We start from the raw sequence: 23,186 nt of genomic DNA, 5'->3' as shown, positions 1-23,186 counted from the left end.
GAGCTCTCCCTGGATCCTTCTCTTAAAAAGAAAAAACACAGAGTCAGCAAATTCCTGAATTCAGGGGGTGACAAAACCCCAGGGATCAGGAGAAGCCAACAGGGAAGGTTTGGTGGAGGGGTGGCCCTGCCATGGGGGATAATCCAGAGTCACACTTCAGGCCATTAATTAACACTTCCTGAGCAATCAGCCCCCAAACTCCCTGGGATTCTCTGAACACTGAACACTGAGAATTCTGCATTCAAAAGAAAATCTGCTGTAAAAAGAGTTGCCTCAAAGTCCCTGAGAATTTCAACAAAAGGCTTCTGAAATCTGTTGGGCTGTTGCTTAAGAACAAAGAATGGGCAGAAATGATGCTGGCACAGAGGAGAGACCTGAGAGCTCCTGCCAGGGCCCCAAGGGGCTCCAGGACAGAGTGCAAACCAAAATTGTGCTCAGACAAATCCCAACACAGGGATGAAGAATCTGGGCAGGAGGGGAAGCAGCAAGATGGATTTCAGGGTTAATGCTCCCAGGGACACTGCAGGGAAGTGCTGCAAGCAGGATGGACCCAGGGATGCTCAGAGCTGCAGGAGGGAGCAGCTGGGGAGCTCAGCTCTGCTCCCAGAACTGCACAGGAGGGCAGGGATGGCCTCAGGCTGGGCAGGGCAGGGCCAGGATGGTATTGAAAATAAAAATCCCCAAAGGCAGAGGTGCAGGGAGAGCAGAGATGTTCCCAGCCTGAGTGCCCTGAACTGCCCTGGCAGCTCTGCACCCCCTGAGCCACCTCCTGACCCACTGCTGATCCCCTGGGTGTCCCTGCTCTGAGATGGATCTTGGACCAGCCCAACTGCAAATCAGCAAATCACTGGAACCCACAGAGACCTGGGATGGTTTGGGTGGGAAGGGAAACTCAAATCCCATCCTGTTCCATGGCAGGGCCACTTGCCACTGTCCCAGGCTGCCCCAAACCTCATCCAGCCTGTCCCCTGGGCACTGCCAGGGATGCAGTGGCTGTGCCCATGGCCATGGGTTCACCTGCTCCACCTCTGCAGCTCCACGTGGAAAAACTGCACTTCACTCACTTGGGCTCAAAGTAAAGTCAAGCTGAGCTAAAAATAAGAAATCCCCCCTCAACTGTGCAGTCATGAGCTTAAAATATCCTGATTTTAAGCAGGTAATGGGATCCAGATGTGTGATATCAAAGACTTGGAGGGAGGTCATTAAAACACACTTTGAGGAGCATGGAGATGTCTCAGGTTAATCAGAGACCTGGAAGGGTTTGGGTTGGAAGAGCCCATCCAGTGCCACCCCTGCCATGGGGACACCTCCCACTGTCCCAGGGGACTCCCAGCAAGGGACAGGACCCAGGGAACTGCCAGGGCGCAGGGCTGGGTGGGATCCTGGGCAGGAATTGTTCCCTGGCAGGGTGGGCAGGGCTGGCACAGGGTGCCCAGAGCAGCTGTGGCTGCCCTGGATCCCTGGCAGTGCCCAAGGCCAGGCTGGACACTGGGGTGGGACAGTGGGAGGTGTCTGGATAAGAATTAAATGATCTTTAAGGTCCCTTCACACCCAAACCACTGTGAGATCTCTGAGGAAAAAGAGAGAACCCCTGTGCTGCCAGAGCTCATCCTGTGCCTTGGTCTCACCACATTCCTGGGAACTCTCAGGTGTACCAAACCCAGCAGGAATCCCAGCACAGCCAGGGCAGCTGCTCCAGCAGAAGCCAAACCCTCCCCTGATGCTGCCAGCTGGGAAATGTCCCTCACTGAGGGGCTGCAGTGGCTGCCCCACTGCCCCAGCAGTCACAGGACAGCAGAGGATGAGCTGTGCTGTGTTTGCTCTGGAGCAGGAGCCCCTGGAGCCAGCCCAGCCTGCAGTGTGCCCTGGGACTGCCCCAGCTCTGAAACCCCTGGGTGTGACAGAGCAGCTCTTCCTGCTTCTCACACTTCTTCAGAACAAGCCCTTCCCTTTCTGAGTGTCACCCTGGCTGCCTGGGACACCACAAGTGCTGAAGTCACGTCTGCCCCTGAGCCACAGCCAGCCCTGAGCACAGAGAGTCCCTCAGAGCTCAGCAAATCCCAAATCAGCAAATCCCACATGGGTTTGGGTGGAAAGGACCCCTGAGCTCATCCAGTGCCACCCTGCCATGGCAGGGACACCTCCCCCTGTCCCAGCTGCTCCAGCCCTGTCCAGCCTGGCCCTGGGCACTGCCAGGGATGAGCTCAGACTGAATTCAGTTCCCTCTGTGCCACTGAGGGAGTAGATTGGAGCTGCCACTGGCAGAGCAGCTCCTCCTCCTGCAGTTGTTTGGAAAAAACTCTTCCTGGTTCACTCAGGAGCAGCAAGACCTGCTTGTGGAACTCCCAGCCAGCAGCACTCCCAGCTCACAGCCCAGACTGACTTCCATGAAATTGCAAAGGTGCAATAAAACCCCCTGGCAAGCCCAAAGGCTCCCAAATGCTCCCAAATGCTCTCACAGGCTGGGATGCTTCTGGAAGTCAGGAAACTTCTGTGGGCCATGTTCTGAGAGGGCAGGATTAACTATTAACTGATCCTGTAACTATTAACTAGTTCTTCAACTATTAAATAATTCACTGCCCATTGACTCATTGGAATGGAGGATGCCCAAGGCCAGGCTGGACACTGGGAGCAGCTGGGACAGTGGGAGGTGTCCCTGCCACGGCTGGGGTGGGTTTTGGGGTCCCTCCCACCCCAAACCCCTCCATACCTCTCTGAACTCCTGTCCTGGGAGATGACAAATCCACAGGGCACAGGGAGTGTGCCCAGGCTGTCAGTAAGGGCAGAGGTGCCTGGAGCAATAATTTCTGTTCTCCACTTCCAAAGATTTCATTTCCCACACATGGTGAAAACACAACCCAATCTGACAGGAAGGAAAGCCCTGCCAAGAAGCCCAAGTGAAAAGTGTAGCTCCTTGGGAGAGCTGCTCAGAGCCTCAGGAACCCAGGGGATGACAGAGCTGGAAACATGGAGAACCAAAGGAAGCAGTTCAAATAAAAACTGGGCTATGAACTGCTCAGAGTCCTTCAGAGGGGAAGTGTCTGGGCTGGGAGTGTCACTGCAGGTCAGGATTCTGCTGCTACTGAGGGGCAAAGCTGTTCTGAGCAACAAGAGCAGGAGAAATGAGAGAAACCCCAGAATCCCTGAGGCTGGAAAATCTCTCCCAGCCCATCCAGTCCCAGCTTGTCCCCATCCCAGAGCCCTGAGTGCCACATGCACCCCCAGGGATGGGCACCCCAAAGCTCCCTGGGCAGCCCCTGCCAAGGCCTGAGCACCCTTTCCATGGAGAAATTCCTGCTGCTGTCCAAGCTGAGCCTGCCCTGGCCCAGCCTGAGCCCATTTCCCTTGTCCTGTCCCTGTTCCCTGGCAGCACAGCCCAGAGCCTGATCCCACCCAGATGTTCTGGGTCACTTGGGGCAAACCCTGCAACACCACCAATGGTTCTGAGGACTCCTCATGTCCTCACTCAGCATTCTGCATTTCTCTGTAGATTTATTTATGTAGCTTATACACCAAGCTTCTGCTTTACATAACAGTTGCACAGGAAATTCAATCAAACTCAGAGCATTTATAACAAACAAATCCCATCAGAGACAAGATTTGCATGGAGCTGGTGCCACAAACATGAGACACAAACACTCCTGCTCCAAAGGAACTGGCAGCTTGGACAGCAGCAGGAATTTCTCCATGGAAAGGGTGCTCAGGGGCTGCCCAGGGAGCTTTGGGGTGCCCATCCCTGGGGGTGCATGTGGCACTCAGGGCTCTGGGATGGGGACAAGGAGGGATCAGGCACAGCTGGGACTGGATGGGCTGAAGAGAAGCTGCATTAATTAAAAAAGGGGAAAAGGACATTTGTGAATGTGTAGATCCCCAGTGAATTGCACAAGGGGGACCCCAGGAAGCAGCTTCCCCCCAGTCACACACAGGAATTGCTGCTTTTAGTAAAGCAATTCCTATTTTGATATTTCCACCCAGTCTCCAGCAGGAAGGAACAAAGTGTCAGAACCCAAACAGAATCCCTTTTTTTCTCTCAGAAGAGCAGGTGCCACCCTCCAGCTGTGACCTGGCACTTTGCTGGCTCCCAGGGTTTCCTCTGTGCCAAAGGATAATGCACAGATCTCCAGTTCAGAGCAGTGTTTCAGCCCTAATTCCCATTTTCCCATGGCAGGGAGCACAGAGCAGCCATAAATTCACTGCCACACTCCAGAGCTCTTGCTCTGGTCTATTTTAACCTCACCCAAATCTTCCAATCTGTTTTCAGTACCTGACTTTTTACAGACACTGAATCCAGAGATTCTGGACAATGAGCTGGTCAAAGCTCTGGGAGCCAGGAGGGATCCCCAGCTGTACAAAGATTCCAGCCAAGCTGATCCCTGGCTGATGGAGGATTAGCCATAATCTGCCCTGGCTCATTTTCCCTTAAAGTTGGCTTTTCAATCTCGTTTCCCCCCCCGCTATTTTTCTTTTTTAGCACAGAAACTCGGGTTGGTTTTTTGGGGGAGCCCCAGGACTGCAGCTGTGCTCCAAGAGCCACATCCCCCAATCCCTGCAGGATGGGCACTGCATCAACTCATCTTGAGCAGCTTTTCCATGAAGGGATTGTCCCCATGGTGAGCTGAAGCATTTCCACCCAAAACACCTTTTCTTTTAATCCCAAAAATGGTGTTTTTATCACCAAACTCCAGCCATGAGGGAAGCAGCTGCCTCACCCCCAGGTGGGACAGGACATGGGGTCTGTGTCACCCCCATGGCCAAGAGAGGCCCCAAATCCCTGCCTTACCTGCACAGGGCAGTGCCCAGAGCTGCTCCAGGACCATTCCTGCTGCTCCCAGCCCTGCTGGGCCCTGGGGCTGGGCAGAGGCACCCAGGGCTCTGTCCTCCCTCCCAAAATCAGAGGGGTGCTGTGTGCAGCCAGCACACTTGGCTTTTGCACATATAAGGAAGTGGCTGCTGCAAACACTTCCTGTTTTATTGGGGATGACACAGCCCTGGCAGGGAGGGCTGGGGCAGCTCCTGCCTGCCCCACTCTGGGATTTACCCCCATTCCCCCCTGGCACAGCCAAACCCTGCAGAGAGAGCCAGCTGTGCCCTGGCTTCCCACCAAATCCCTGGGATTTGGGATGTGCTGGCTCCCAAAGCACTGGGGATGCCCATCCCACACTCACAGCACAGCCCAGCCCAGCTGTGTTTGGGATGTTCTCCCTGACATTTAGGATTTTGTTAATGAGGAAAGAGGATTTTGTGTGCTGCATGTCCCTGCACTGGGGAATGTGGTGCCTCAGTGGTTAAGAACAGCAAACAAATGGACCAAATGAAAATAAAAGCAGCAGGAAAATGTCTCTTCCAACCTGGTGATTCTGTGAGTTCTGTGAATTAAATGTTACTTTTTGTAGATACTGGTATGTACACATTTGTATGTAGCAAGAGCAGGAAACTGCAGAGTTTGCTGGAGGAAATGGAAAGAACCCTTCAGGATTCATGGAGGAAATTAAACACTGGAAATGAAATTCATTCTAATCATAGAATCCCAGACTGGTTTGGGCTGGGAGGGACCTTAAATCCCATCCATTCCTCACCTCCCACTGTGCCAGGGGCTCCCAGCCCAATGTCCAGCCTGGCCCTGGGCACTGCCAGCACAACTCTGATGTCCATTCCAGCACTGAGAGCTGGAGCAACACTTGGTGAAAATTACCCCACATGTCACTGAGTGCCTGAAGATGGTTATTCACAGAGATCTGAATGTAAGAAATGCTTCAGGCAGAGATAGTTTGAGCTTTACAAAATCCCCAAACCCCTGAGAGTGGAAAATCCTTCCATGGCCACAGAGTCCCAGCTGTGCCTGATCCCTCCCTGTCCCAGCCCAGAGCCCTGAGTGTCACAGGAGAAACTCTCATTTTTTGTATTTTTACTTGCACACTGTCTTGTTTTGGGTACTTCTGGCAGCTGTTTCAGGGTAAGAATTCCATTCCATTCCATTCCATTCCATTCCATTCCATTCCATTCCATTCCATTCCATTCCATTCACCTGGGTTCTTCCTTCCTTTCCAGCTCTTATGTGATGTATAAAACTTTTATCTCAAATTTCTACATAAAGATCTCTCTAAAATATACATAAATTCCCTCACAGGCTTTTACCTAATATTGAAACATTGGAAATATAGGAAAAGAAGCCAGAATCCTCTTTATTGATGAAATATTTTGAGAGGATTTGTTAAAAATGAATATATTTCAACCTTATTGACTATATACTGGTAGAGGATTTATTAAAAATGAAAATATTTCAACCAGGCTGCCTGCAGCTCTCCTATCAAAGGACAGATTCAGAGTCAAGTTGAATTTCTGAGGTTCTTGTGACATTTTCCTGGTGCTTTCACAACTCCACAGAGCAGAGTGTGGGCAGGGCTGGCCCAGGTGAGCCCCTGGCAGGGTCTGGGACCCCTCAGCCTCACCCAGCAGTGCCACTGCAAACACCTCTGAAATCAGCTCCTGCCTCACCCAAGGAATTGTGTGCATGAGTGAGGGGAGCAGGAAAAGAGTGGATTAAAAGTGAACACTTCAACTAAATATCCAAATATTGAGGGGGAGCAGGCTGAAGCAGGGCAGAACTCAGACAGAAACCCTCCAGGAGCAGGGATGGCAGGGAAGGGATGTGGCAGAGCCTGGAGCACACCTGACCTGCAGGAGAGCCCAGGCCAGCTGGGACTGCTCTGAGCTGAGCTGCACAAAGCCCTGCAGCCCCCAGGGCAGGAACTCACCTTTCCTTTTCCACCTGCTCCTCCTGCCCTCCTTGCTGGCACTGCTGGAGCTGCTGTGCTGGGAGCTCTGCGAGTCTGAGTGCCCATCACTGCTCTCCTCAGAGCCCTCTGACAGCTCCTTCAGCCCATCTGGGATGTCCTTCTGCCAGGGGACACAGCACATCAGCCAGCTGCCACCAAACCCCCACAGCCACACGGGTTTTGGTCACCCAGCACCAATTGGGATCCTTTAATGCCCCACAGCTGCTTCAGTGCTGGCCCCAAACCCTCCTGGGCCTCCCTGCAAATGCTGAATGCACTGGCACATCCTCAGCTCTGTCCCCATTGTCACCTCCCAGGTGATTCCTCAGCTGCACCTCCCTGAATTCCCTGATCACCAACTCAAACTGAAGGGACAGGACCCAGGGAATGGCTCCCATGGGTGGGATCCTGGGCAGGAATTGTTCCCTGGCAGGGTGGGCAGGGCTGGCACAGGGTGCCCCTGGATCCCTGGCAGTGCCCAAGGCCAGGCTGGACACTGGGGTGGGACAGTGGGAGGTGTCCCCATGGCAGGGGTGGCACTGGGGGGGTTCCAGAAATAAATCCACAGCAGACCAGCAATGGTGTGAGCCAGCTTCCTTCTATATTTAAAGTACAGCTCATTTTTGAAGATGCCAACCAGCCAATTCCTCATTATTCCCTCTCTGACTGACTCTGAGGACAAGGTGATTTTTCATCTCTAGACACAAGCTTCATTAACATTTTAATTACTCTTTCCCTTCTGGGACAGTAATTACCATCAGCCAACTGCACTGTGGCTAAAGAGGAGCACCTGCAGCCCAGGGGGGAGGGACCAGCTCCCTTTTGGGATTCTCCTGGATAATTTGGACATTGGCAGGAACTTCTCCAAGGAAAGGGTGGGCAGGGAGGTCAGGAGTGCCCATCCCTGGAATTCCTGCCTGTGGGGGCTGGGACAGCTCAGAGTCAAGGATCCCTGTGGGTTTTTCCAGGCTCAGGGACTCTGGGATCCCACCCCACCCCATTTCTGCAGCAGTGCCCCCAGGGCTGGCACTCACCTTGAGGGTGTAGACCCCCATCCTTCCTGGGACCTTGTAGAAGATGCCCTCCTCTCCCCGGGAGTTGGTGTGCAGCATGGCATTCAGGCAGGCCAGGGGGGAGGTGCCACTGCAGGGACAGCCCAGAGAGTCCCCAAGCTGCTGGGGAGCCCCAGAGACCCCCAGGGACCCCCCACCCCACTGCCAAAGGGAACAGAGCCCCAGGGACCCCCAGGGACCCCCCACCCCATTGCTAAAGGGAACAGAGCCCCAGGGACCCCCAGGGACCCCCCACCCCACTGCCAAAGGGAACAGAGCCCCAGGGACCCCCAGGGACCCCCCACCCCATTGCTAAAGGGAACAGAGCCCCAGGGACCCCCAGGGACCCCCCACCCCACTGCCAAAGGGAACAGAGCCCCAGGGATCCCCCACCCCACTGCCAATGGGAACAGAGCCCCAGGGACCCCCCACCCCACTGCCAAAGGGAACAGAGCCCCAGGGACCCCACACCCCACTGCCAATGGGAACAGAGCCCCAGGGACCCCCCACCCCACTGCCAATGGGAACAGAGCCCCAGGGACCCCCAGGGACCCCCCACCCCACTGCCAAAGGGAACAGAGCCCCAGGGACCCCCCACCCCACTGCCAAAGGGAACAGAGCCCCAGGGACCCCACACCCCACTGCCAAAGGGAACAGAGCCCCAGGGACCCCCAGGGACCCCCCACCCCACTGCCAAAGGGAACAGAGCCTCAGGGACCCCCAGGGACCCCCCACCCCACTGCCAAAGGGAACAGAGCCCCAGGGACCCCCAGGGACCCCCCACCCCACTGCCAAAGGGAACAGAGCCCCAGGGACCCCCAGGGACCCCCCACCCCACTGCCAAAGGGAACAGAGCCCCAGGGACTCCCCACCCCACTGCCAAAGGGAACAGAGCCCCAGGGACTCCCCACCCCACTGCCAAAGGGAACAGAGCCCCAGGGACCCCCAGGGACCCCCCACCCCATTGCCAAAGGGAACAGAGCCTCAGGGACCCCCAGGGACCCCATTGCTGTGTGAGCAGAGGAACCATCCCATAGAACCATCCTGATCCCATGAGCATCCAGCCCTTAGGAACCCCCAAAATGCACATGGGAACTTCAAACTGGGCACAGGAACCCCAAATTTGGCACAGGAACCCCAAACTGGGCACAGGATTTCTGGTGCCCAACATCCCCAGCTACAAATACCCAATTTAAGAGACTTCTGAATTTACAGAATTCAGAATTTCACATCAATTGTATTTTTTTTTTTTTTTTACATTTTTGCCCAAACAAGGGGTTTTCATAACTTGCAAATAATTACTCTATTCTGAAAATGATCCTTTCCCACCCCACACTTTCCCTGGTGAGTTGGCAGGGTGGGCACATTCCTGATTGATTGATTTATTCCTGATTGATTTATTCCTGATTGATTTATTTATTCCTGATTGATTTATTCCTGACTTCTGGGGGAGGGAGGGAAGTGCAGGATCCCTTTTCTCTGGGATCCTCTGGATCATCCCTTCCCTCTGGGATCCATCTGGAATCCCTTTCCCCACCATGTCCTCCAAAGCCTCAGGAGGTTTAAAATTAGTATATTTTTTTTTTAATTAGTATTATTGGTTATTGAGAGGAAAAGCTGGCAGAGACACCTTCCAAATAAAAACTGAGGTGACTTTTCCAATCCTCCAAGCAAACCCTCCCCTCAGGATGCATTTGGATTCCCATCCCACTGGCATTTCTCTCTCTCCCAAGGTGATTTTGCTCTCCACTCCCTTTTCCCAGCCCAGCAGAGCCTGGGGTGGTTCTGCAGAACCAGGGAAGGGTCAGCAGGGCCAAGGGAAGCTCCAGACAAAGAAATCCCCAGGAATCATTTCCCACCTCACTGGGACTGAGACTCTGCTCTGGGGAGAATTTCCCATTTTCCCTTTGGAGCATCCCCCTATTCTGGGATTCAGGGGACAATTTCCCATTTTCCCTTGGAGCATCCCCCTGTTCTGGGATTCAGGTGACAATTTCCCATTTTCCCCTTTGGATCATCCCCCTATTCTGGGATTCAGGTGACAATTTCCCATTTTCCCTTTGGAGCATCCCCCTATTCTGGGATTCAGGGGACAATTTCCCATTTTCCCTTTGGATCATCCCCCTATTCTGGGATTCAGGGGACAATTTCCCATTTTCCCTTTGGAGCATCCCCCTGTACTGGGATTCAGGGGACAATTTCCCATTTTCCCTTTGGATCATCCCCCTATTCTGGGATTCAGGGGACAATTTCCCATTTTCCCTTTGGATCATCCCCCTATTCTGGGATTCAGGGGACAATTTCCCATTTTCCCTTTGGATCATCCTCCTGTTCTGGGATTCAGGGGACAATTTCCCATTTTCCCTTTGGATCATCCCCCTATTCTGGGATTCAGGTGACAATTTCCCATTTTCCCTTTGGATCATCCCCCTGTACTGGGATTCAGGGGACAATTTCCCATTTTCCCTTTGGATCATCCCCCTGTTCTGGGATTCAGGGGACAATTTCCCATTTTTCCCTTTGGATCATCCCCCTGTACTGGGATTCAGGGGACAATTTCCCATTTTTCCCTTTGGATCATCCCCCTATTCTGGGATTCAGGGGAGAATTTCCCATTTTTCCCTTTGACCATCCCCTTCCAAGGGGTGCATTCCCCATTCCCAGGGCTGGGAGAGGCAGAGCAGGGCAGGGTTAGGGAACATTTCCCCCCCATGCAGCACAAAGCCCCCATGCAGAGCCCCAGGAGGCAGCAGGACAGGGACACAGCCCAGCTGGGGGAGCAGAGTTACTCTGCCCTTACTCCAGGGTTACTCCCAGGAGCAGGGCAGCAGCAGGGCTTAGGGAATGGCAGGGGGAGCAGCTGGTCTTACCTTCTGCAGGTGGAGTGCAGCCCAAAAAAAAGGAGAGAAACACCCCTTTAACAACTTCAGCACAACAATGGAAGCAGCAGTGACCCACCCCGAGCCTCCCCCAGCCCACAGCCCCACCCAGGGTTTGGGGCAGGGGGCAGAACCTGCACTGGGAATGAATCCTGGGGAATCCACTCAGCCCTTACCCCCCCAGGGCACCCCAAACTCCTGGGGTTTCATGGGGCAGGAGCTTCCTCACCCCATGGGCTCCCCAAAAATGGGAATTATTGCACATCTGGAGTGTCCCCACAGCCCCAGGGGTCTGGGGGGCACAGCAGGAATTTGGGGGCTCCCAGAGCAGCAGATGGAGTTCAGGAGCTCCAAGGAGGAACCTGGGATGGGGGTGGGTGTGGAGGACACCACAAAGCTCCCAGAACACACAAACTGCACTAATTAACAGCTTTAATTAAAGCTCTGTCACACAACCAGATCTATCAGGGACTGAACGAAATCCCTCTCCAGCATTTCCACCCAGGGAATGGGACCCACAGCTCCTGATCCCACAACCTCCTTCCTCCCAGGCTTTTGGGGCCCAGAGTTAAAACTGAACCTCATTGCAAATTTTAACATTGAACTTTTTGGGATCCTCTCTGTATTTCTGCTACAGAACCACAAGCCAGCCTGTACTGAAGGCAAATCCCAAATCCAGCCATTTCTGGATTTTAATTTTTTTTTTTTAATTATTATTTTTGAGGCTCTGGTGTTTCCCAGCTCTGATGTTCCTCACCAACAGAGGAAGCACCAAAAATCAAGTTTTCTATGTGAGAATCTTTAACTGAGGCTGCTCTGTCACTCCCTGGGTAACTCTGAGTTTTGCTTAGGTCAAACTGACCATTCTCTTCATTTTTTAAAAAATTAAAACCACACACTCTTCTCCTTGCAACACTGACCATCCTCCTGGCACTGCAAGAAAACTTCTCTGTAATTTTATCCTGGAAAAACAGCAAAAACTGCCACCAGCAGGCTGGGCAGGGCTGACAGAAGGGGAATGAATATTTTGTCACTTTTGGATTTGATTCTTTGTAAGAGGGACAAGCCCAGAGCCACCTGAGGAGCCACACACAAGAAATAATTGTATTTAATCCTCCCTGCTAATGGCACAACCCAACTTCAAACCAACATTCTGCCCTACATTTATTTATTATTTATGGATTCTACCAATTCATCTCTGTGTTCTGAGTGGTTCAGAACAGCCTGGGATAGTGAAAGGGAATTTTTGGCTTCTGTGCTTTTTTTTTCCCCTTCAAGAAGTGGTTCAAAATTTGTTTTTTATGTCAGAAATCCTGGGGATATTTGAAGTGCAGCAGCCAGAGCACCCTGTCTGCTCATTGATTATTTTCCTTGGGCAAAACCAGCTCCTGTGTCTGGCCAAAGGATGGTGCTTTACATAAAATCCAAGGGATAAAAAAAGAGTATTATTGGTTATTGAGAGGAAAACCAGCAGAGATATCTCCCAAAAATCTCATTTCCATTGGATGCTCTTACACTGACCTGAACACACCCAGGGAGAGCAAAGAAATCCAACAAGAAATGAAAATTTCTGATTTCAAGGTGACTCCTCATCAGCCAGAAGTGATTCCCTGCTGCTGACTCAGCTATCCCACCAATCCCACACCCCACAAAAAATGGGATTTTAGCTCTGGGATGTCTGAGGAACTCACCCCCTCTGAGTCCTCACCTTTACAAATGTCACTAAAATCCTTTGGGTAAAATCCTGAACAAAAAAAAAAAAAAACCACCTCACCAAAGCCCTGCCCAAAACCCCAAACTGGCTGCACATGGCAGGAACCCCCAAAATCAGAAATTCCTGATCTCCTCCACATCCCACTGCAATTCCAGACCCCCCACACCAAACTTGGTGTTTCCAAGCCCTGGAGCTGCTCCTGAGACCCCCAAAAATCAGAAATCTTTAATTTCTTTCCACATCCCACTGCAATTCCAGACCCCCCACACCAGCCCTGGTGTTTCCAAGCCCTGGAGCTGCTCCTGAGACCCCCCAAAATCAGAAATTCCTGATTTTCTTCCATATCCCTCTGCAATTCCAAACCCTCCACTCCAAACTTGGTGTTTCCAAGCCCTGGAGCTGCTCCTGAGACCCCCAAAAATCAGAAATTCCTGATTTTCCTCACATCCCTCTGCAATTCCAAACCCTCCACTCCAAACCTGGTGTTTCCAAGCCCTGGAGCTGCTCCTGAGACCCCCCAAAATCAGAAATTCCAGATTTTCCTCCATATCCCACTGCAATTCCAGACCCTCCACACCAAACTTGGTGTTTCCAACCCCTGGAGCTGCTCCTGAGACCCCCCAAAATCAGAAATTCCTGATTTTCCTCCCCATCCCACTGCAATTCCAGACCCTCCACACCAAACCTGGTGCTCTGCCCCCACACCCTGGAGCTGCTCCTGTCTGAGACCCCAAAAAGGTTGAAGGAGGAGCTGCTTTGTGGGAATCCTGCATTTATCCCAAAATATTTATTTATCCCAAAATATTTCCTTCTTTAACCATTATTTGGGCAAAACCAGCTGTTCTGTTTGGCCAGAGGCTCCCAGGATGCTGCTCCCCATAAAATCCAAGGAAAAAATTGAATATTATTGGCTACTGAGAGGAAAAGGCAGCAGAGTTATCTTTGGTTTTGGCATTTGGTTTATTTAAAAGTCAACTGAGAACAGGCTCCCACAACTCCCAGTGGGAGGATTCAAACCCTCAAAAAAATAAAGGTTTTATTCAAGGTTTTCCTTTAATTAAAGCTGGTTTGTGTTAAGCCCATCTTGTCACAGGCTGTGACTGAGCAGAAGCCCAGCCCAGCACAAATCCTGGCACTGGCTGCAATTTAATTACTTCAAATGTGATAATCCTTCAGTTTCTCAACTAAAAAACCTTTATTACACCTAAAAAACCTTTATCACACCTAAAAATCCTTTATTACACCTAAATAAACCTTTATTACACCTAAAGAAACCTTTATTTCACCAATGTAATATTGAAAAGCAAAGATCTCCAGGCTGACCAGTGAGCTCCAGGCTGACTCTGAGCTGCTATTTGTGAATTTGGATTGACAATATTTAATTTATTTAGCACAGCCCCAGGCTGGCAAGGCTGAACCTCCCTTTGGTCCCTCCCCAGGAGCTGGGTGAGCCCATCTGGGTCCCTGTGAGGGGACAAATCCCACATTTCCAGAGGAGTAAATCCCCCATTTCCCAGAGGGACAAATCCCCCATTTCCCTGTGAGGGGAGAAGTCCCCCATTTCCCACAGGGACAAATCCCCCATTTCCCAAAGGGACAAATCTCCCATTTTCAGAGGAGTAAATCCCCCATTTCCCATAGGGGACAAATCCCCCATTTCCCTGTGAGGGGACAAGTCCCCCATTTCCCACAGGGGACAAATCCCCCATTTCCCACAGGGACAAATCCCCCATTTCCCAAAGGGACAAATCTCCCATTTTCAGAGGAGTAAATCCCCCATTTCCCATAGGGGACAAATCCCCCATTTCCCTGTGAGGGGACAAATCCCCCATTTCCCAAAGGGACAAATCCCCCATTTCCCACAGGGGACAAATCCCCCATTTCCCACAGGGACAAATCCCCCATTTCCCAGAGGGACAAATCCCCCATTTCCCACAGGGACAAATCCCCCATTTCCCACAGGGACAAATCCCCCATTTCCCACAGGGACAAATCCCCCATTTCCCACAGGGGAACAAATCCCCCATTTCCCAAAGGGACAAATCCTCCATTTCCCAAAGGGACAAATCCCCCATTTCCCAGAGGGGACAAATCCCCCATTTCCCAAAAGCACATGGATAGCATTTTAAACCCAATTAAATCAAATTTAGGGTGGCTGTTTAATTCCAAATCAGATAAACAGGCCCAGCCCATCCCCTCTTTTTCTCTGCTCTTAGAGAACAGAAATATTTGTATTTCACATGGGTTATTGCCCCTCACTCACCCCTGGCACAGCCAGCAGGGCCAGGGATTCAGAGTTCCAGGGATTCAGAGTTCCAGGAATTCAGAGTTCCAGGAATTCAGAGAGTTCCAGGAATTCAGAGAGTTCCAGGAATTCAGAGAGTTCCAGGAATTCAGAGTTCCAGGGATTCAGAGTTCCAGGAATTCAGAGAGTTCCAGGGATTCAGAGTTCCAGGAATTCAGAGAGTTCCAGGAATTCAGAGAGTTCCAGGAATTCAGAGAGTTCCAGGAATTCAGAGAGTTCCAGGAATTCAGAGTTCCAGGGATTCAGAGTTCCAGGGATTCAGAGAGTTCCAGAGCTGAATCCTGGAATTCAGGAACTCCAGAGCTGAATCCTGGAATTCAGGAACTCCAGAGCTGAATTCAGGAACTCCAGAGCTGAATTCTGGAATTCAAGAACTCCAGAGCTGAATCCTGGAATTCAGGAATTCCAGAGCTGAATTCTGGAACTCCAGAGCTGAATTCTGGAATTCAGGAACTCCAGAGCTGAATCCTGGAATTCAGGAATTCCAGAGCTGAATCCTGGAACTCCAGAGCTGAATTCAGGAATTCAGGAACTCCAGAGCTGAATTCAGAAACTCCAGAGCTGAATTCAGGAATCCAGGAACTCCAGAGCTGAATTCTGGAACTCAGGAACTCCAGAGCTGAATTCTGGAACTCCAGAGCTGAATTCAGGAATCCAGGAACTCCAGAGCTGAATTCTGGAACTCAGGAACTCCAGAGCTGAATTCAGGAACTCCAGAGCTGAATTCTGGAATCCAGGAACTCCAGAGCTGAATTCTGGAACTCAGGAACTCCAGAGCTGAATTCAGGAACTACAGAGCTGAATTCTGGAATTCAGGAACTCCAGAGCTGAATTCAGGAACTCCAGAGCTGAATTCTGGAATTCAGGAACTCCAGAGCTGAATCCTGGAATTCAGGAACTCCAGAGCTGAACTCAGGAACTCCAGAGCTGAATTCTGGAATTCAGGAACTCCAGAGCTGAATCCTGGAATTCAGGAACTCCAGAGCTGAACTCAGGAACTCCAGAGCTGAATTCAGGAACTCCAGAGCTGAATTCAGGAACTCCAGGAACTCCAGAGCTGAATTCTGGAACTCAGGAACTCCAGAGCTGAATTCTGGAATGCAGGCACTCCAGAGCTGAATTCAGGAACTCCAGAGCTGAATTCTGGAATTCAGGAATTCCAGAGCTGAATTCTGGAACTCCAGAGCTGAATTCTGGAACTCCAGAGCTGAATTCTGGAACTCCAGAGCTGAATTCTGGAATTCAGGAACTCCAGAGCTGAATTCTGGAATGCAGGCACTCCAGAGCTGAATTCTGGAACTCAGGAACTCCAGAGCTGAATTCAGGAACTCCAGAGCTGAATCCTGGAATTCAGGAATTCCACAGCTGGATTCTGGAATTCAGGAATTCCACAGCTGAATCCTGGAATTCAGCTGAGCAGCTCAGGAGCTGCCCCATGCCCACAGCAGATGGTTTTCTTGGAGCTGGCCCTGCTCTGCCCAGGATCAGGAATGTCCCTAAGGAATAATCACACAGCACCAGCAATCAAGTTTTCTATGTCAGAATCTTTAACTGAGCCTCCTCTGTTGCTTTTGTTCTGACCATTCACTTCACTTTAATAGAAAATAATTAAATTTTTGAATGTTTTCTTCCATCCCTGGATCCTGAAGCCCCTGAGCAGGGCTGGGTTATCCTAAAAAAGAGCTGGAGCCAGGTCCTGCACACCTGGGAATCAGGGATGAGCTTTCCCCAGCTCACTGGGGGCTGGTAAATGGGACCCAGACTCCAAACCTGCAACATTTCAGTCCCCAAAGTCCCCAAGAGCTAGGGGTTAACAGCAAACTAAACCACTGAGACACTCAGGGCTTTCCTGCTTCACTCAACTCACCTGATTTCCTTCAGCCCTTCTTTCTGGATGACTTGAAGGATCTCCTTATGGCTCATGGGTGTGTTGGGATATTTCTCCAGGACCTGCCAAGCAAGAGCAGATGGAGAGGAAATTTTGCATTTTGAATTTATATTTAACTGCATCAAAAGTTCAATTTAATGGCCTGGACTTCTCCAAGGATATGACCCAGGGAGAACTAGAGACCCTCAACCCCTCCCCAACACCCCTGCAGGAGCACAGAGGTCCCAGAGATTGGCTCAAGGATTCTCTCAGTGCAATTCCTGATTTTATTCCAGTGTGCAGCCCTCAGACAGCATCCCTGTCTGAGAATGAGATGCTCCCCAGGCAGGAACTGCTCAGACACATTTCCAAAACCCCAAATCTTCAGCCTGACACAGCACTGTGGCCCAAAGTACAGCTGAAGGAAATGAGGTTTGACACTGCTGGGGCTGTTTGAAACTCTCTGCACACGCAAAATCCCCAACTCTGGCCCATTAAAATGTTTTATTTTTTTGTTCAAGTGCCACAATGCCAGCCCTCCCCAGGTCTCTGGGTGCCTGTGCTCCCTCCCAGGAGCTGCAGGGGCTGGCAGCAGTGCAGCTGCAGCAGTGCAGGAGCTGCAGCAGGCAGATGCCACTCACCACATGTCACTGGGATATTTCAGGCCATATTTCGTGCTGGGGAGGGGGATGGGCAGGAAATGCCTCCTTTCCTGTCTTAATCATCAGCTTCTGACCCAAGCCAAGCACATCAAAGGCCAGGCCTGACTTAGGCTGAGCCCAGAGTGCTGGGCACAAAGCCACAGTGACTCTGCACAAGGACAGCAGCAGCTGTGCAGAACCAGAGCCCCCCAGGAACAGAGAGTTATCCCAAACCAGCCCTGTGCACAATCACAGCCCCCCCAGGAACAGAGAGTTATCCCAAACCAGCCCTGTGCACAATCACAGCCCCCCAGGAACAGAGAGTTATCCCAAACCAGCCCTGTGCACAATCACAGCCCCCCAGGAACAGAGAGTTATCCCAAACCAGCCCTGTGCACAATCACAGCCCCCCCAGGAACAGAGAGTTATCCCAAACCAGCCCTGTGCACAATCACAGCCCCCCCCAGGAACAGAGAGTTATCCCAAACCAGCCCTGTGCAGAACCAGAGCCCCCCAGGAACAGAGAGTTATCCCAAACCAGCCCTGTGCAGAGCCCAGAGCCCCCCCAGGAACAGAGAGTTATCCCAAACCAGCCCTGTGCAGAGCCCAGAGCCCCCCAGGAACAGAGAGTTATCCCAAACCAGCCCTGTGCAGAGCCCAGAGCCCCCCAGGAACAGAGAGTTATCCCAAACCAGCCCTGTGCACAATCACAGCCCCCCCAGGAACAGAGAGTTATCCCAAACCAGCCCTGTGCAGAACCAGAGCCCCCCAGGAACAGAGAGTTATCCCAAACCAGCCCTGTGCAGAACCAGAGCCCCCCAGGAACAGAGAGTTATCCCAAACCAGCCCTGTGCACAATCACAGCCCCCCAGGAACAGAGAGTTATCCCAAACCAGCCCTGTGCAGAACCAGAGCCCCCCAAGAACTCCAGGTGATCCCAACCCAGCCCTGTGCACAATCACAGCCCCCCCAGGTGACCCCAGCCCAGCCCTGTGCACAATCACAGCCCCCCAGGACCCTGCCCCTCACTGACCCCTCCAGGAACTCAGTTTATCCCAGCCCAGCTCCCCTGGGAAGGGCTTTGCAAGGCCCTGCTGAGCTGCAGCACCTTCAGAAAAAAACCCACATTCAGCTCTGGCCCCATCCTGGAAAATCTCTTGTTAAATGATGTTAAAGGCTGATTTTTACAGACTCACAGAGTGGTTTGGGTGGGCAGGGACACCTCCCACTGTCCCAGGTGAATCCAGCCTGCCCTTGGGATTTGCAGGGGTGCAGCCACAGCTGCTCTGTAGGATGCAGGTGGGATTTGTTTGCACTGCTGCAGCCTCAGGGGCCCATCCCAGCTCTGCTGTACCTTCACACAGCACAGCAGAAGCTCCAGAGGGACCTCAGCCAGGCCAGGGCAGGGTTGGGTTTGCATCCCTCCCTGACCTGTGTTCACTCCCACAGCCTGGAGCTGCAGCCCAGGGCTGGGAGCCCAGGGAAGGTCAGAAATCCAGCAATGCTGTGCACTTTGTCACCTGTGTCACCCCCTGATGAGCCCTGTGTGGCTCAGACTGGAGCAGCAGCAGCACAATTCATTATTTGTTATTTTTGGGGAACCCCAGCAGCCAGGGCAAAGAGGAAAAAAGCTGCTCCACTTCTGTCCCTCCTGTCCCAGGGAAGCCTTGCCATGTCCAGGGTGAGGCTGCACAGCTCAGGCCTCCTGCCAGCCCTGGGAGGGTCACTGGGGAAGATCAGCCAGCTGTGCCAGGTGTTCCTGCTCTCCAGGACATTCCTGGAAACACAGAACCCCTTAGACTGGAAAAGCCCTTGGAGATCACCAAGCCCAACTCATCCCCCAGCACTGCCCAGGCCACCACTGTCCCCAAGTGCCACATCCACAGGGTTTTTGAATCCTTCCAGGGATGGGACTCCACCCCTGCCCTGGGCAGAATTCCCTGCTGCAGGAGTGTTACAGACACAGAATCCCAGGGTCTCTGAGGCTGGAAAATCCCTCCCAGCCCATCCAGTCCCACCTTGTCCCCAGCTCAGAGCCCTGAGTGCCACATGCACCCCCAGGGATGGGCACCCCAAAGCTCCCTGGGCAGCCCCTGCCAAGGCCTGAGCACCCTTTCCATGGAGAAATTCCTGCTGCTGTCCAAGCTGAGCCTGCCCTGGCCCAGCCTGAGCCCATTTCCCTTGTCCTGTCCCTGTTCCCTGGCAGCACAGCCCGACCCCCCCTGGCTGTCCCCTCCTGGCAGGGAGTTGTGCAGAGCCACAAGGTGCCCCTGAGGCTCCTTTTCTCCAGGCTGAGCCCCTTTCCAGCTCCCTCAGCCCCTCCAGGGCTCTCTTGCCCCCTTAGAAACAGTTTCCCAAAGCACCCAAACCCCAGAGAGCAATGCCCAGAGCAGCACCAGGCTGCACTCCCTGACCCCGGAGCTCTTTCCCACCCAGTGGATCTGTGGCAGCCCAGCTGCTGTGTCCTGGCTCAGTGGGGCTTTGCTAAGCCAGGATCAAAACTGCCCGTGCTGAGCCCACCCAGCCCTGGGCACAGGCAGGAGAGGAGCAGCCCCAGAGGAGGGTGCACTCCCCTGAGAACAGCCTCAGCTCTGCTCTTCAGGAAATGTTTAATATCAGCTCTCAGATTAACAAAGCAGTTCACACCTCCAGCTGCAGCTACTCCTGCTGCCAGACAAGCTGATCCAGCAGAACCAGGAATGATTCAAGAGACTCTTAATGAAACAGATTCACCTTTAAAGCACAGATACACCTAAGGACCTTCTCCCCTCTCCTTTGCCCTTTTAATCCCATAGCACGTTTCACTTGAGTCATTTTTAATCACTGTGTGTAAATAAATAAAATCCACAGGACAGACTCTGAGAGGCAATTCAGCTCTGACCAACAAAAACACAAATCCTGGAATGGTTTGGGTGGGGAGGGACCCAAAAACCATCTCATTGCAAGCCCTGCTGCCCCTGTTTGCTGGTTCCAAAACCCAGGATGACCAGGAGAAAATCCATTTCCCCACTTTACACCTCACTAATGAGCTTGAAGGGCGTTCCCCAACTCAACGATTCCTCCCACCTCTTTTAATTATGGTTTGGCTGAACTCAAAGTCCACTTTCTGCTTCCAGACCAACCTATTGCAACACAGCCCAGAGAATCCTTCCTGCTCTGGCCCTGCTGCCCACTGCCATTCCCAAATTTTGGAACAGAGTGCAAGGATTCAGGAATTCCCAATGGAAAAAGCTGCACTTCCAGCAACTCCCTGTGGGACAAGGACTGGCCCATAGTGAGTGTTCTCCCAGCCTTGAGGGAAAATGTTCCCAGCAGGAGTCTGAGCTTGCTGCTGGAGGCAGAGGGGGACAAGCAGGTCCCAGGCAGCAGGAAGGATGGGCTGGGCAGGAGATGGGGCTGGAAGGTGCTGGAATCTGCTGGAACAGAGGCTGGGCAGTGTTAATGCAATAAAGCAGGCATTTATTAAAAGGCCTTTAAAGAATTCACCTTGGGCAGTGCAAGAGCCTGGCAAGGGCTACACTCAGGGTGGACCCTGAATCAGGAGTTTGCACATTTTTATAAGTTTTGGCTCATTTCCATATTGGGGTTCATTGTCCAGTTCCAGGTTCTGCAGTCCCCCCCTCCCAGATTCTCTCTCAATTCTCTGTGTTTGCACTTTTTGGGGCTGAAGCTGCAGAGCTGTCCTTGGTTCTGTTTGGTGTGTCTGAGCTGGGAGGAGAACTTGGAACACTTCATTTCTAGTTGAAAAGTACAGAATCTGGAAAATATGAAACTAAAACTTAAGGCAGCAGGGGGAGCATTTATGGCAAAGATTTATGCCAAGGTTGATGGCTGGGCAGGCTCAGGACACCTCAGGGATGTGACAGCAGGGCAAGGACTCAGTCAGGGAATGGAGCTGAAAGTGAGTGTGTGATTTGCAGCCAGCACAGCCCCTGACTGGGCAGCACTGGGCAGATCCCAGCTCTGCCCCTGGCAGCAGCAAGAGCTGCCCACACACACCACTGCATCCAGGAAAGCTCTGAGTGATCCAAGCTCTGCCCACGCTGATCTGGCACTGCACTGTGCCACTGCTCAGAATTAAAATGTGTGTTTGAAGTGGTTGGGCTTGTTTTTTACCAGCAATCAGCCCATCAGGGTTTAATCCAGAGATCTCCCAAGACTGGATATGAGCCTCAGAACATGAACAGCAAAAATGCACTTTGGAATTCCTCCTACTGGTTATTCCCTGGTGAAAAGAGGGATTTAAAACTCCTGTTATCAACACAAGCAGCACTCACACTCGGGTTCCTTCCTGGAAATAGAACTTAAAACTTCCTAAATCCAGAATCCACAGCAGCAGGGGGAGTTTCCACCTGGATCAGCACAAGCTCAGCAGAGACAGGCAGCAAAACCTGCTCATCTGGTTGCAGCACAGAGCCATTGCTCCCAGGAGCACAACTCCAGCTGCAGCTCCAGCAGGGATGCATCCCCTGCAACAGCAAGCTGCCAGAGAAGTGGGTCAGCTATAAAAAGCCCCAGTGGATGTGCAATTCCTGCTCACTCACCCTGGGGCAGCCAGAAAACACCAGGGGAGCCCTGGGGGGGAGGAAGGAGCTGACCCAGATCTGCTGCACTCATCCAATCAGCCAAATGCTGCCCCAGGATTTGGGCAGAAAGCAGGTCAGGGGGGATGGACAATCCTGTGTCAGCACAAGCCAGGGGCCACTGAGTGTCACAGGGCTCAGAGCCCATCCAGTGCCAGGGACAATCCCTCTGTGCCAGCTGCCCCAGGCTGGCCTTGGGCACTGCCACAGCTGCTCTGGGCACCCTGCAGGAAAAGAAAATGGGGAGAGGAGAAGTGCTTTAAAGTGGGTTAATTCTGTTATTGAATTTTTCTTTGTAGGCTACTTTGCTGTCCTCTTAATCCCAGCTTGCATCACAAAAATAAATAATTCTAGTAGATGCATTAGCAATTCAGTCAACACTAGACCCACTACATTAAATGAATGCACTAGCCAAAAAATCTCAAATTAACCACCCCAGGATAAAATTCCTTCCCTGTATCACATCTATCCCTGCCCCCTACATTGTATTTGTGATGTTTCATTTCAAATATCTGCCAGAAGGACACTGAAGTGCTTCTTCAAGCAGAAAATTTCTGTCTCAGTGGAAAACCTGTCCAAGCAAAAGCCACCATGACCATTCTGAAAGTGCCCTGAGCTCCCACCAAGCTCCAAACCTCTCAGCCAGTTCCAAGCCCAGCTCCAGAGGAGAATAAACAGCTCCAGAGAATCACAGGATATCCTGAGCTGGAAGGGACCCACAGGAATCCAGCACAGCTCCTCACTGTGAGTTACACCAGCACAGCTTTGCTGCCCAGGATGGATTTTGGTGGGAAAAATCAAGAGTGACCCCCTAGGAAACAACTCAAACTGCTGGTGTGGGAGGCACACCCCTGAATTGAGAGCAGCAGAGAAACTGGGATAGAACCTCTGAGCTGGGGCATCCCTTCAGGAATAATGGGATGAGGAGGGAGAGCTGGTGAGGACCTTTTAAAAAAAAAAATAAAAAACTTCATTTTACCACAGGGTTTGAGAAGGCTGAGGGGATCTAAAAGGTCCCAATTATCAATGAGAGATAATTATTAATTATAATTATTAATTCTTGCTGTCCATTCAGGCACCCCCACACAGCACAAGAATTCAGGATCCACACACAGCAAGCTGCAGCACTTTTTGTACACTGTCAAGCCTCCAGCTCCCAAGTGGTATTTTTAGAATTGAATTCATGTCTGATTCAAGCCCTGCAGCAGCACCTGCCTTCAGCCAGGGGAGCTGGCACAGGGCTGGAGCACATCACCATTCCCCAAATGCCAAATTCCTGGAAATGCAGCTGGAGAGCAGCAGGGAGGAGGTCAGAGTCCCAAAACTGCACAGAACTCTGCAAGAAATCCCCAAAAGCAGCCTTGCTGAT

General features: G+C 52.0%; 2 protein-coding genes across 2 annotated transcripts in view; one reads left to right on the top strand and one right to left on the bottom strand.

The window, feature by feature from the left end:
* ASXL2 (ASXL transcriptional regulator 2) overlaps nucleotides 1-23,186 on the bottom strand; it is a 54,531-nt gene that overhangs the window by 22,044 nt on the left and 9,301 nt on the right. Inside the window, exons 2-4 of the mRNA XM_079298269.1 lie at nucleotides 16,594-16,676; nucleotides 7,811-7,919; nucleotides 6,756-6,897 (exon numbers count right to left, since the gene is read on the bottom strand). Of these exons, the coding sequence (XP_079154395.1) occupies nucleotides 6,756-6,897; nucleotides 7,811-7,919; nucleotides 16,594-16,676 (334 nt within the window). The remainder of the gene's footprint in view (nucleotides 1-6,755; nucleotides 6,898-7,810; nucleotides 7,920-16,593; nucleotides 16,677-23,186) is intronic.
* The window catches only part of OST4 (oligosaccharyltransferase complex subunit 4, non-catalytic), a 220,721-nt gene that overhangs the window by 194,822 nt on the left and 2,713 nt on the right, over nucleotides 1-23,186 (top strand). The gene's annotated exons all lie outside the window — the stretch shown is intronic.

The sequence above is a fragment of the Erithacus rubecula genome, assembly GCF_903797595.1.
Source record: "Erithacus rubecula genome assembly, chromosome: 2".
Classification (NCBI taxonomy): domain Eukaryota; kingdom Metazoa; phylum Chordata; class Aves; order Passeriformes; family Muscicapidae; genus Erithacus; species Erithacus rubecula.
The sequence above is the reverse complement of the archived record's forward strand: the minus strand, read 5'-3'. Positions and strand labels throughout refer to the sequence as shown.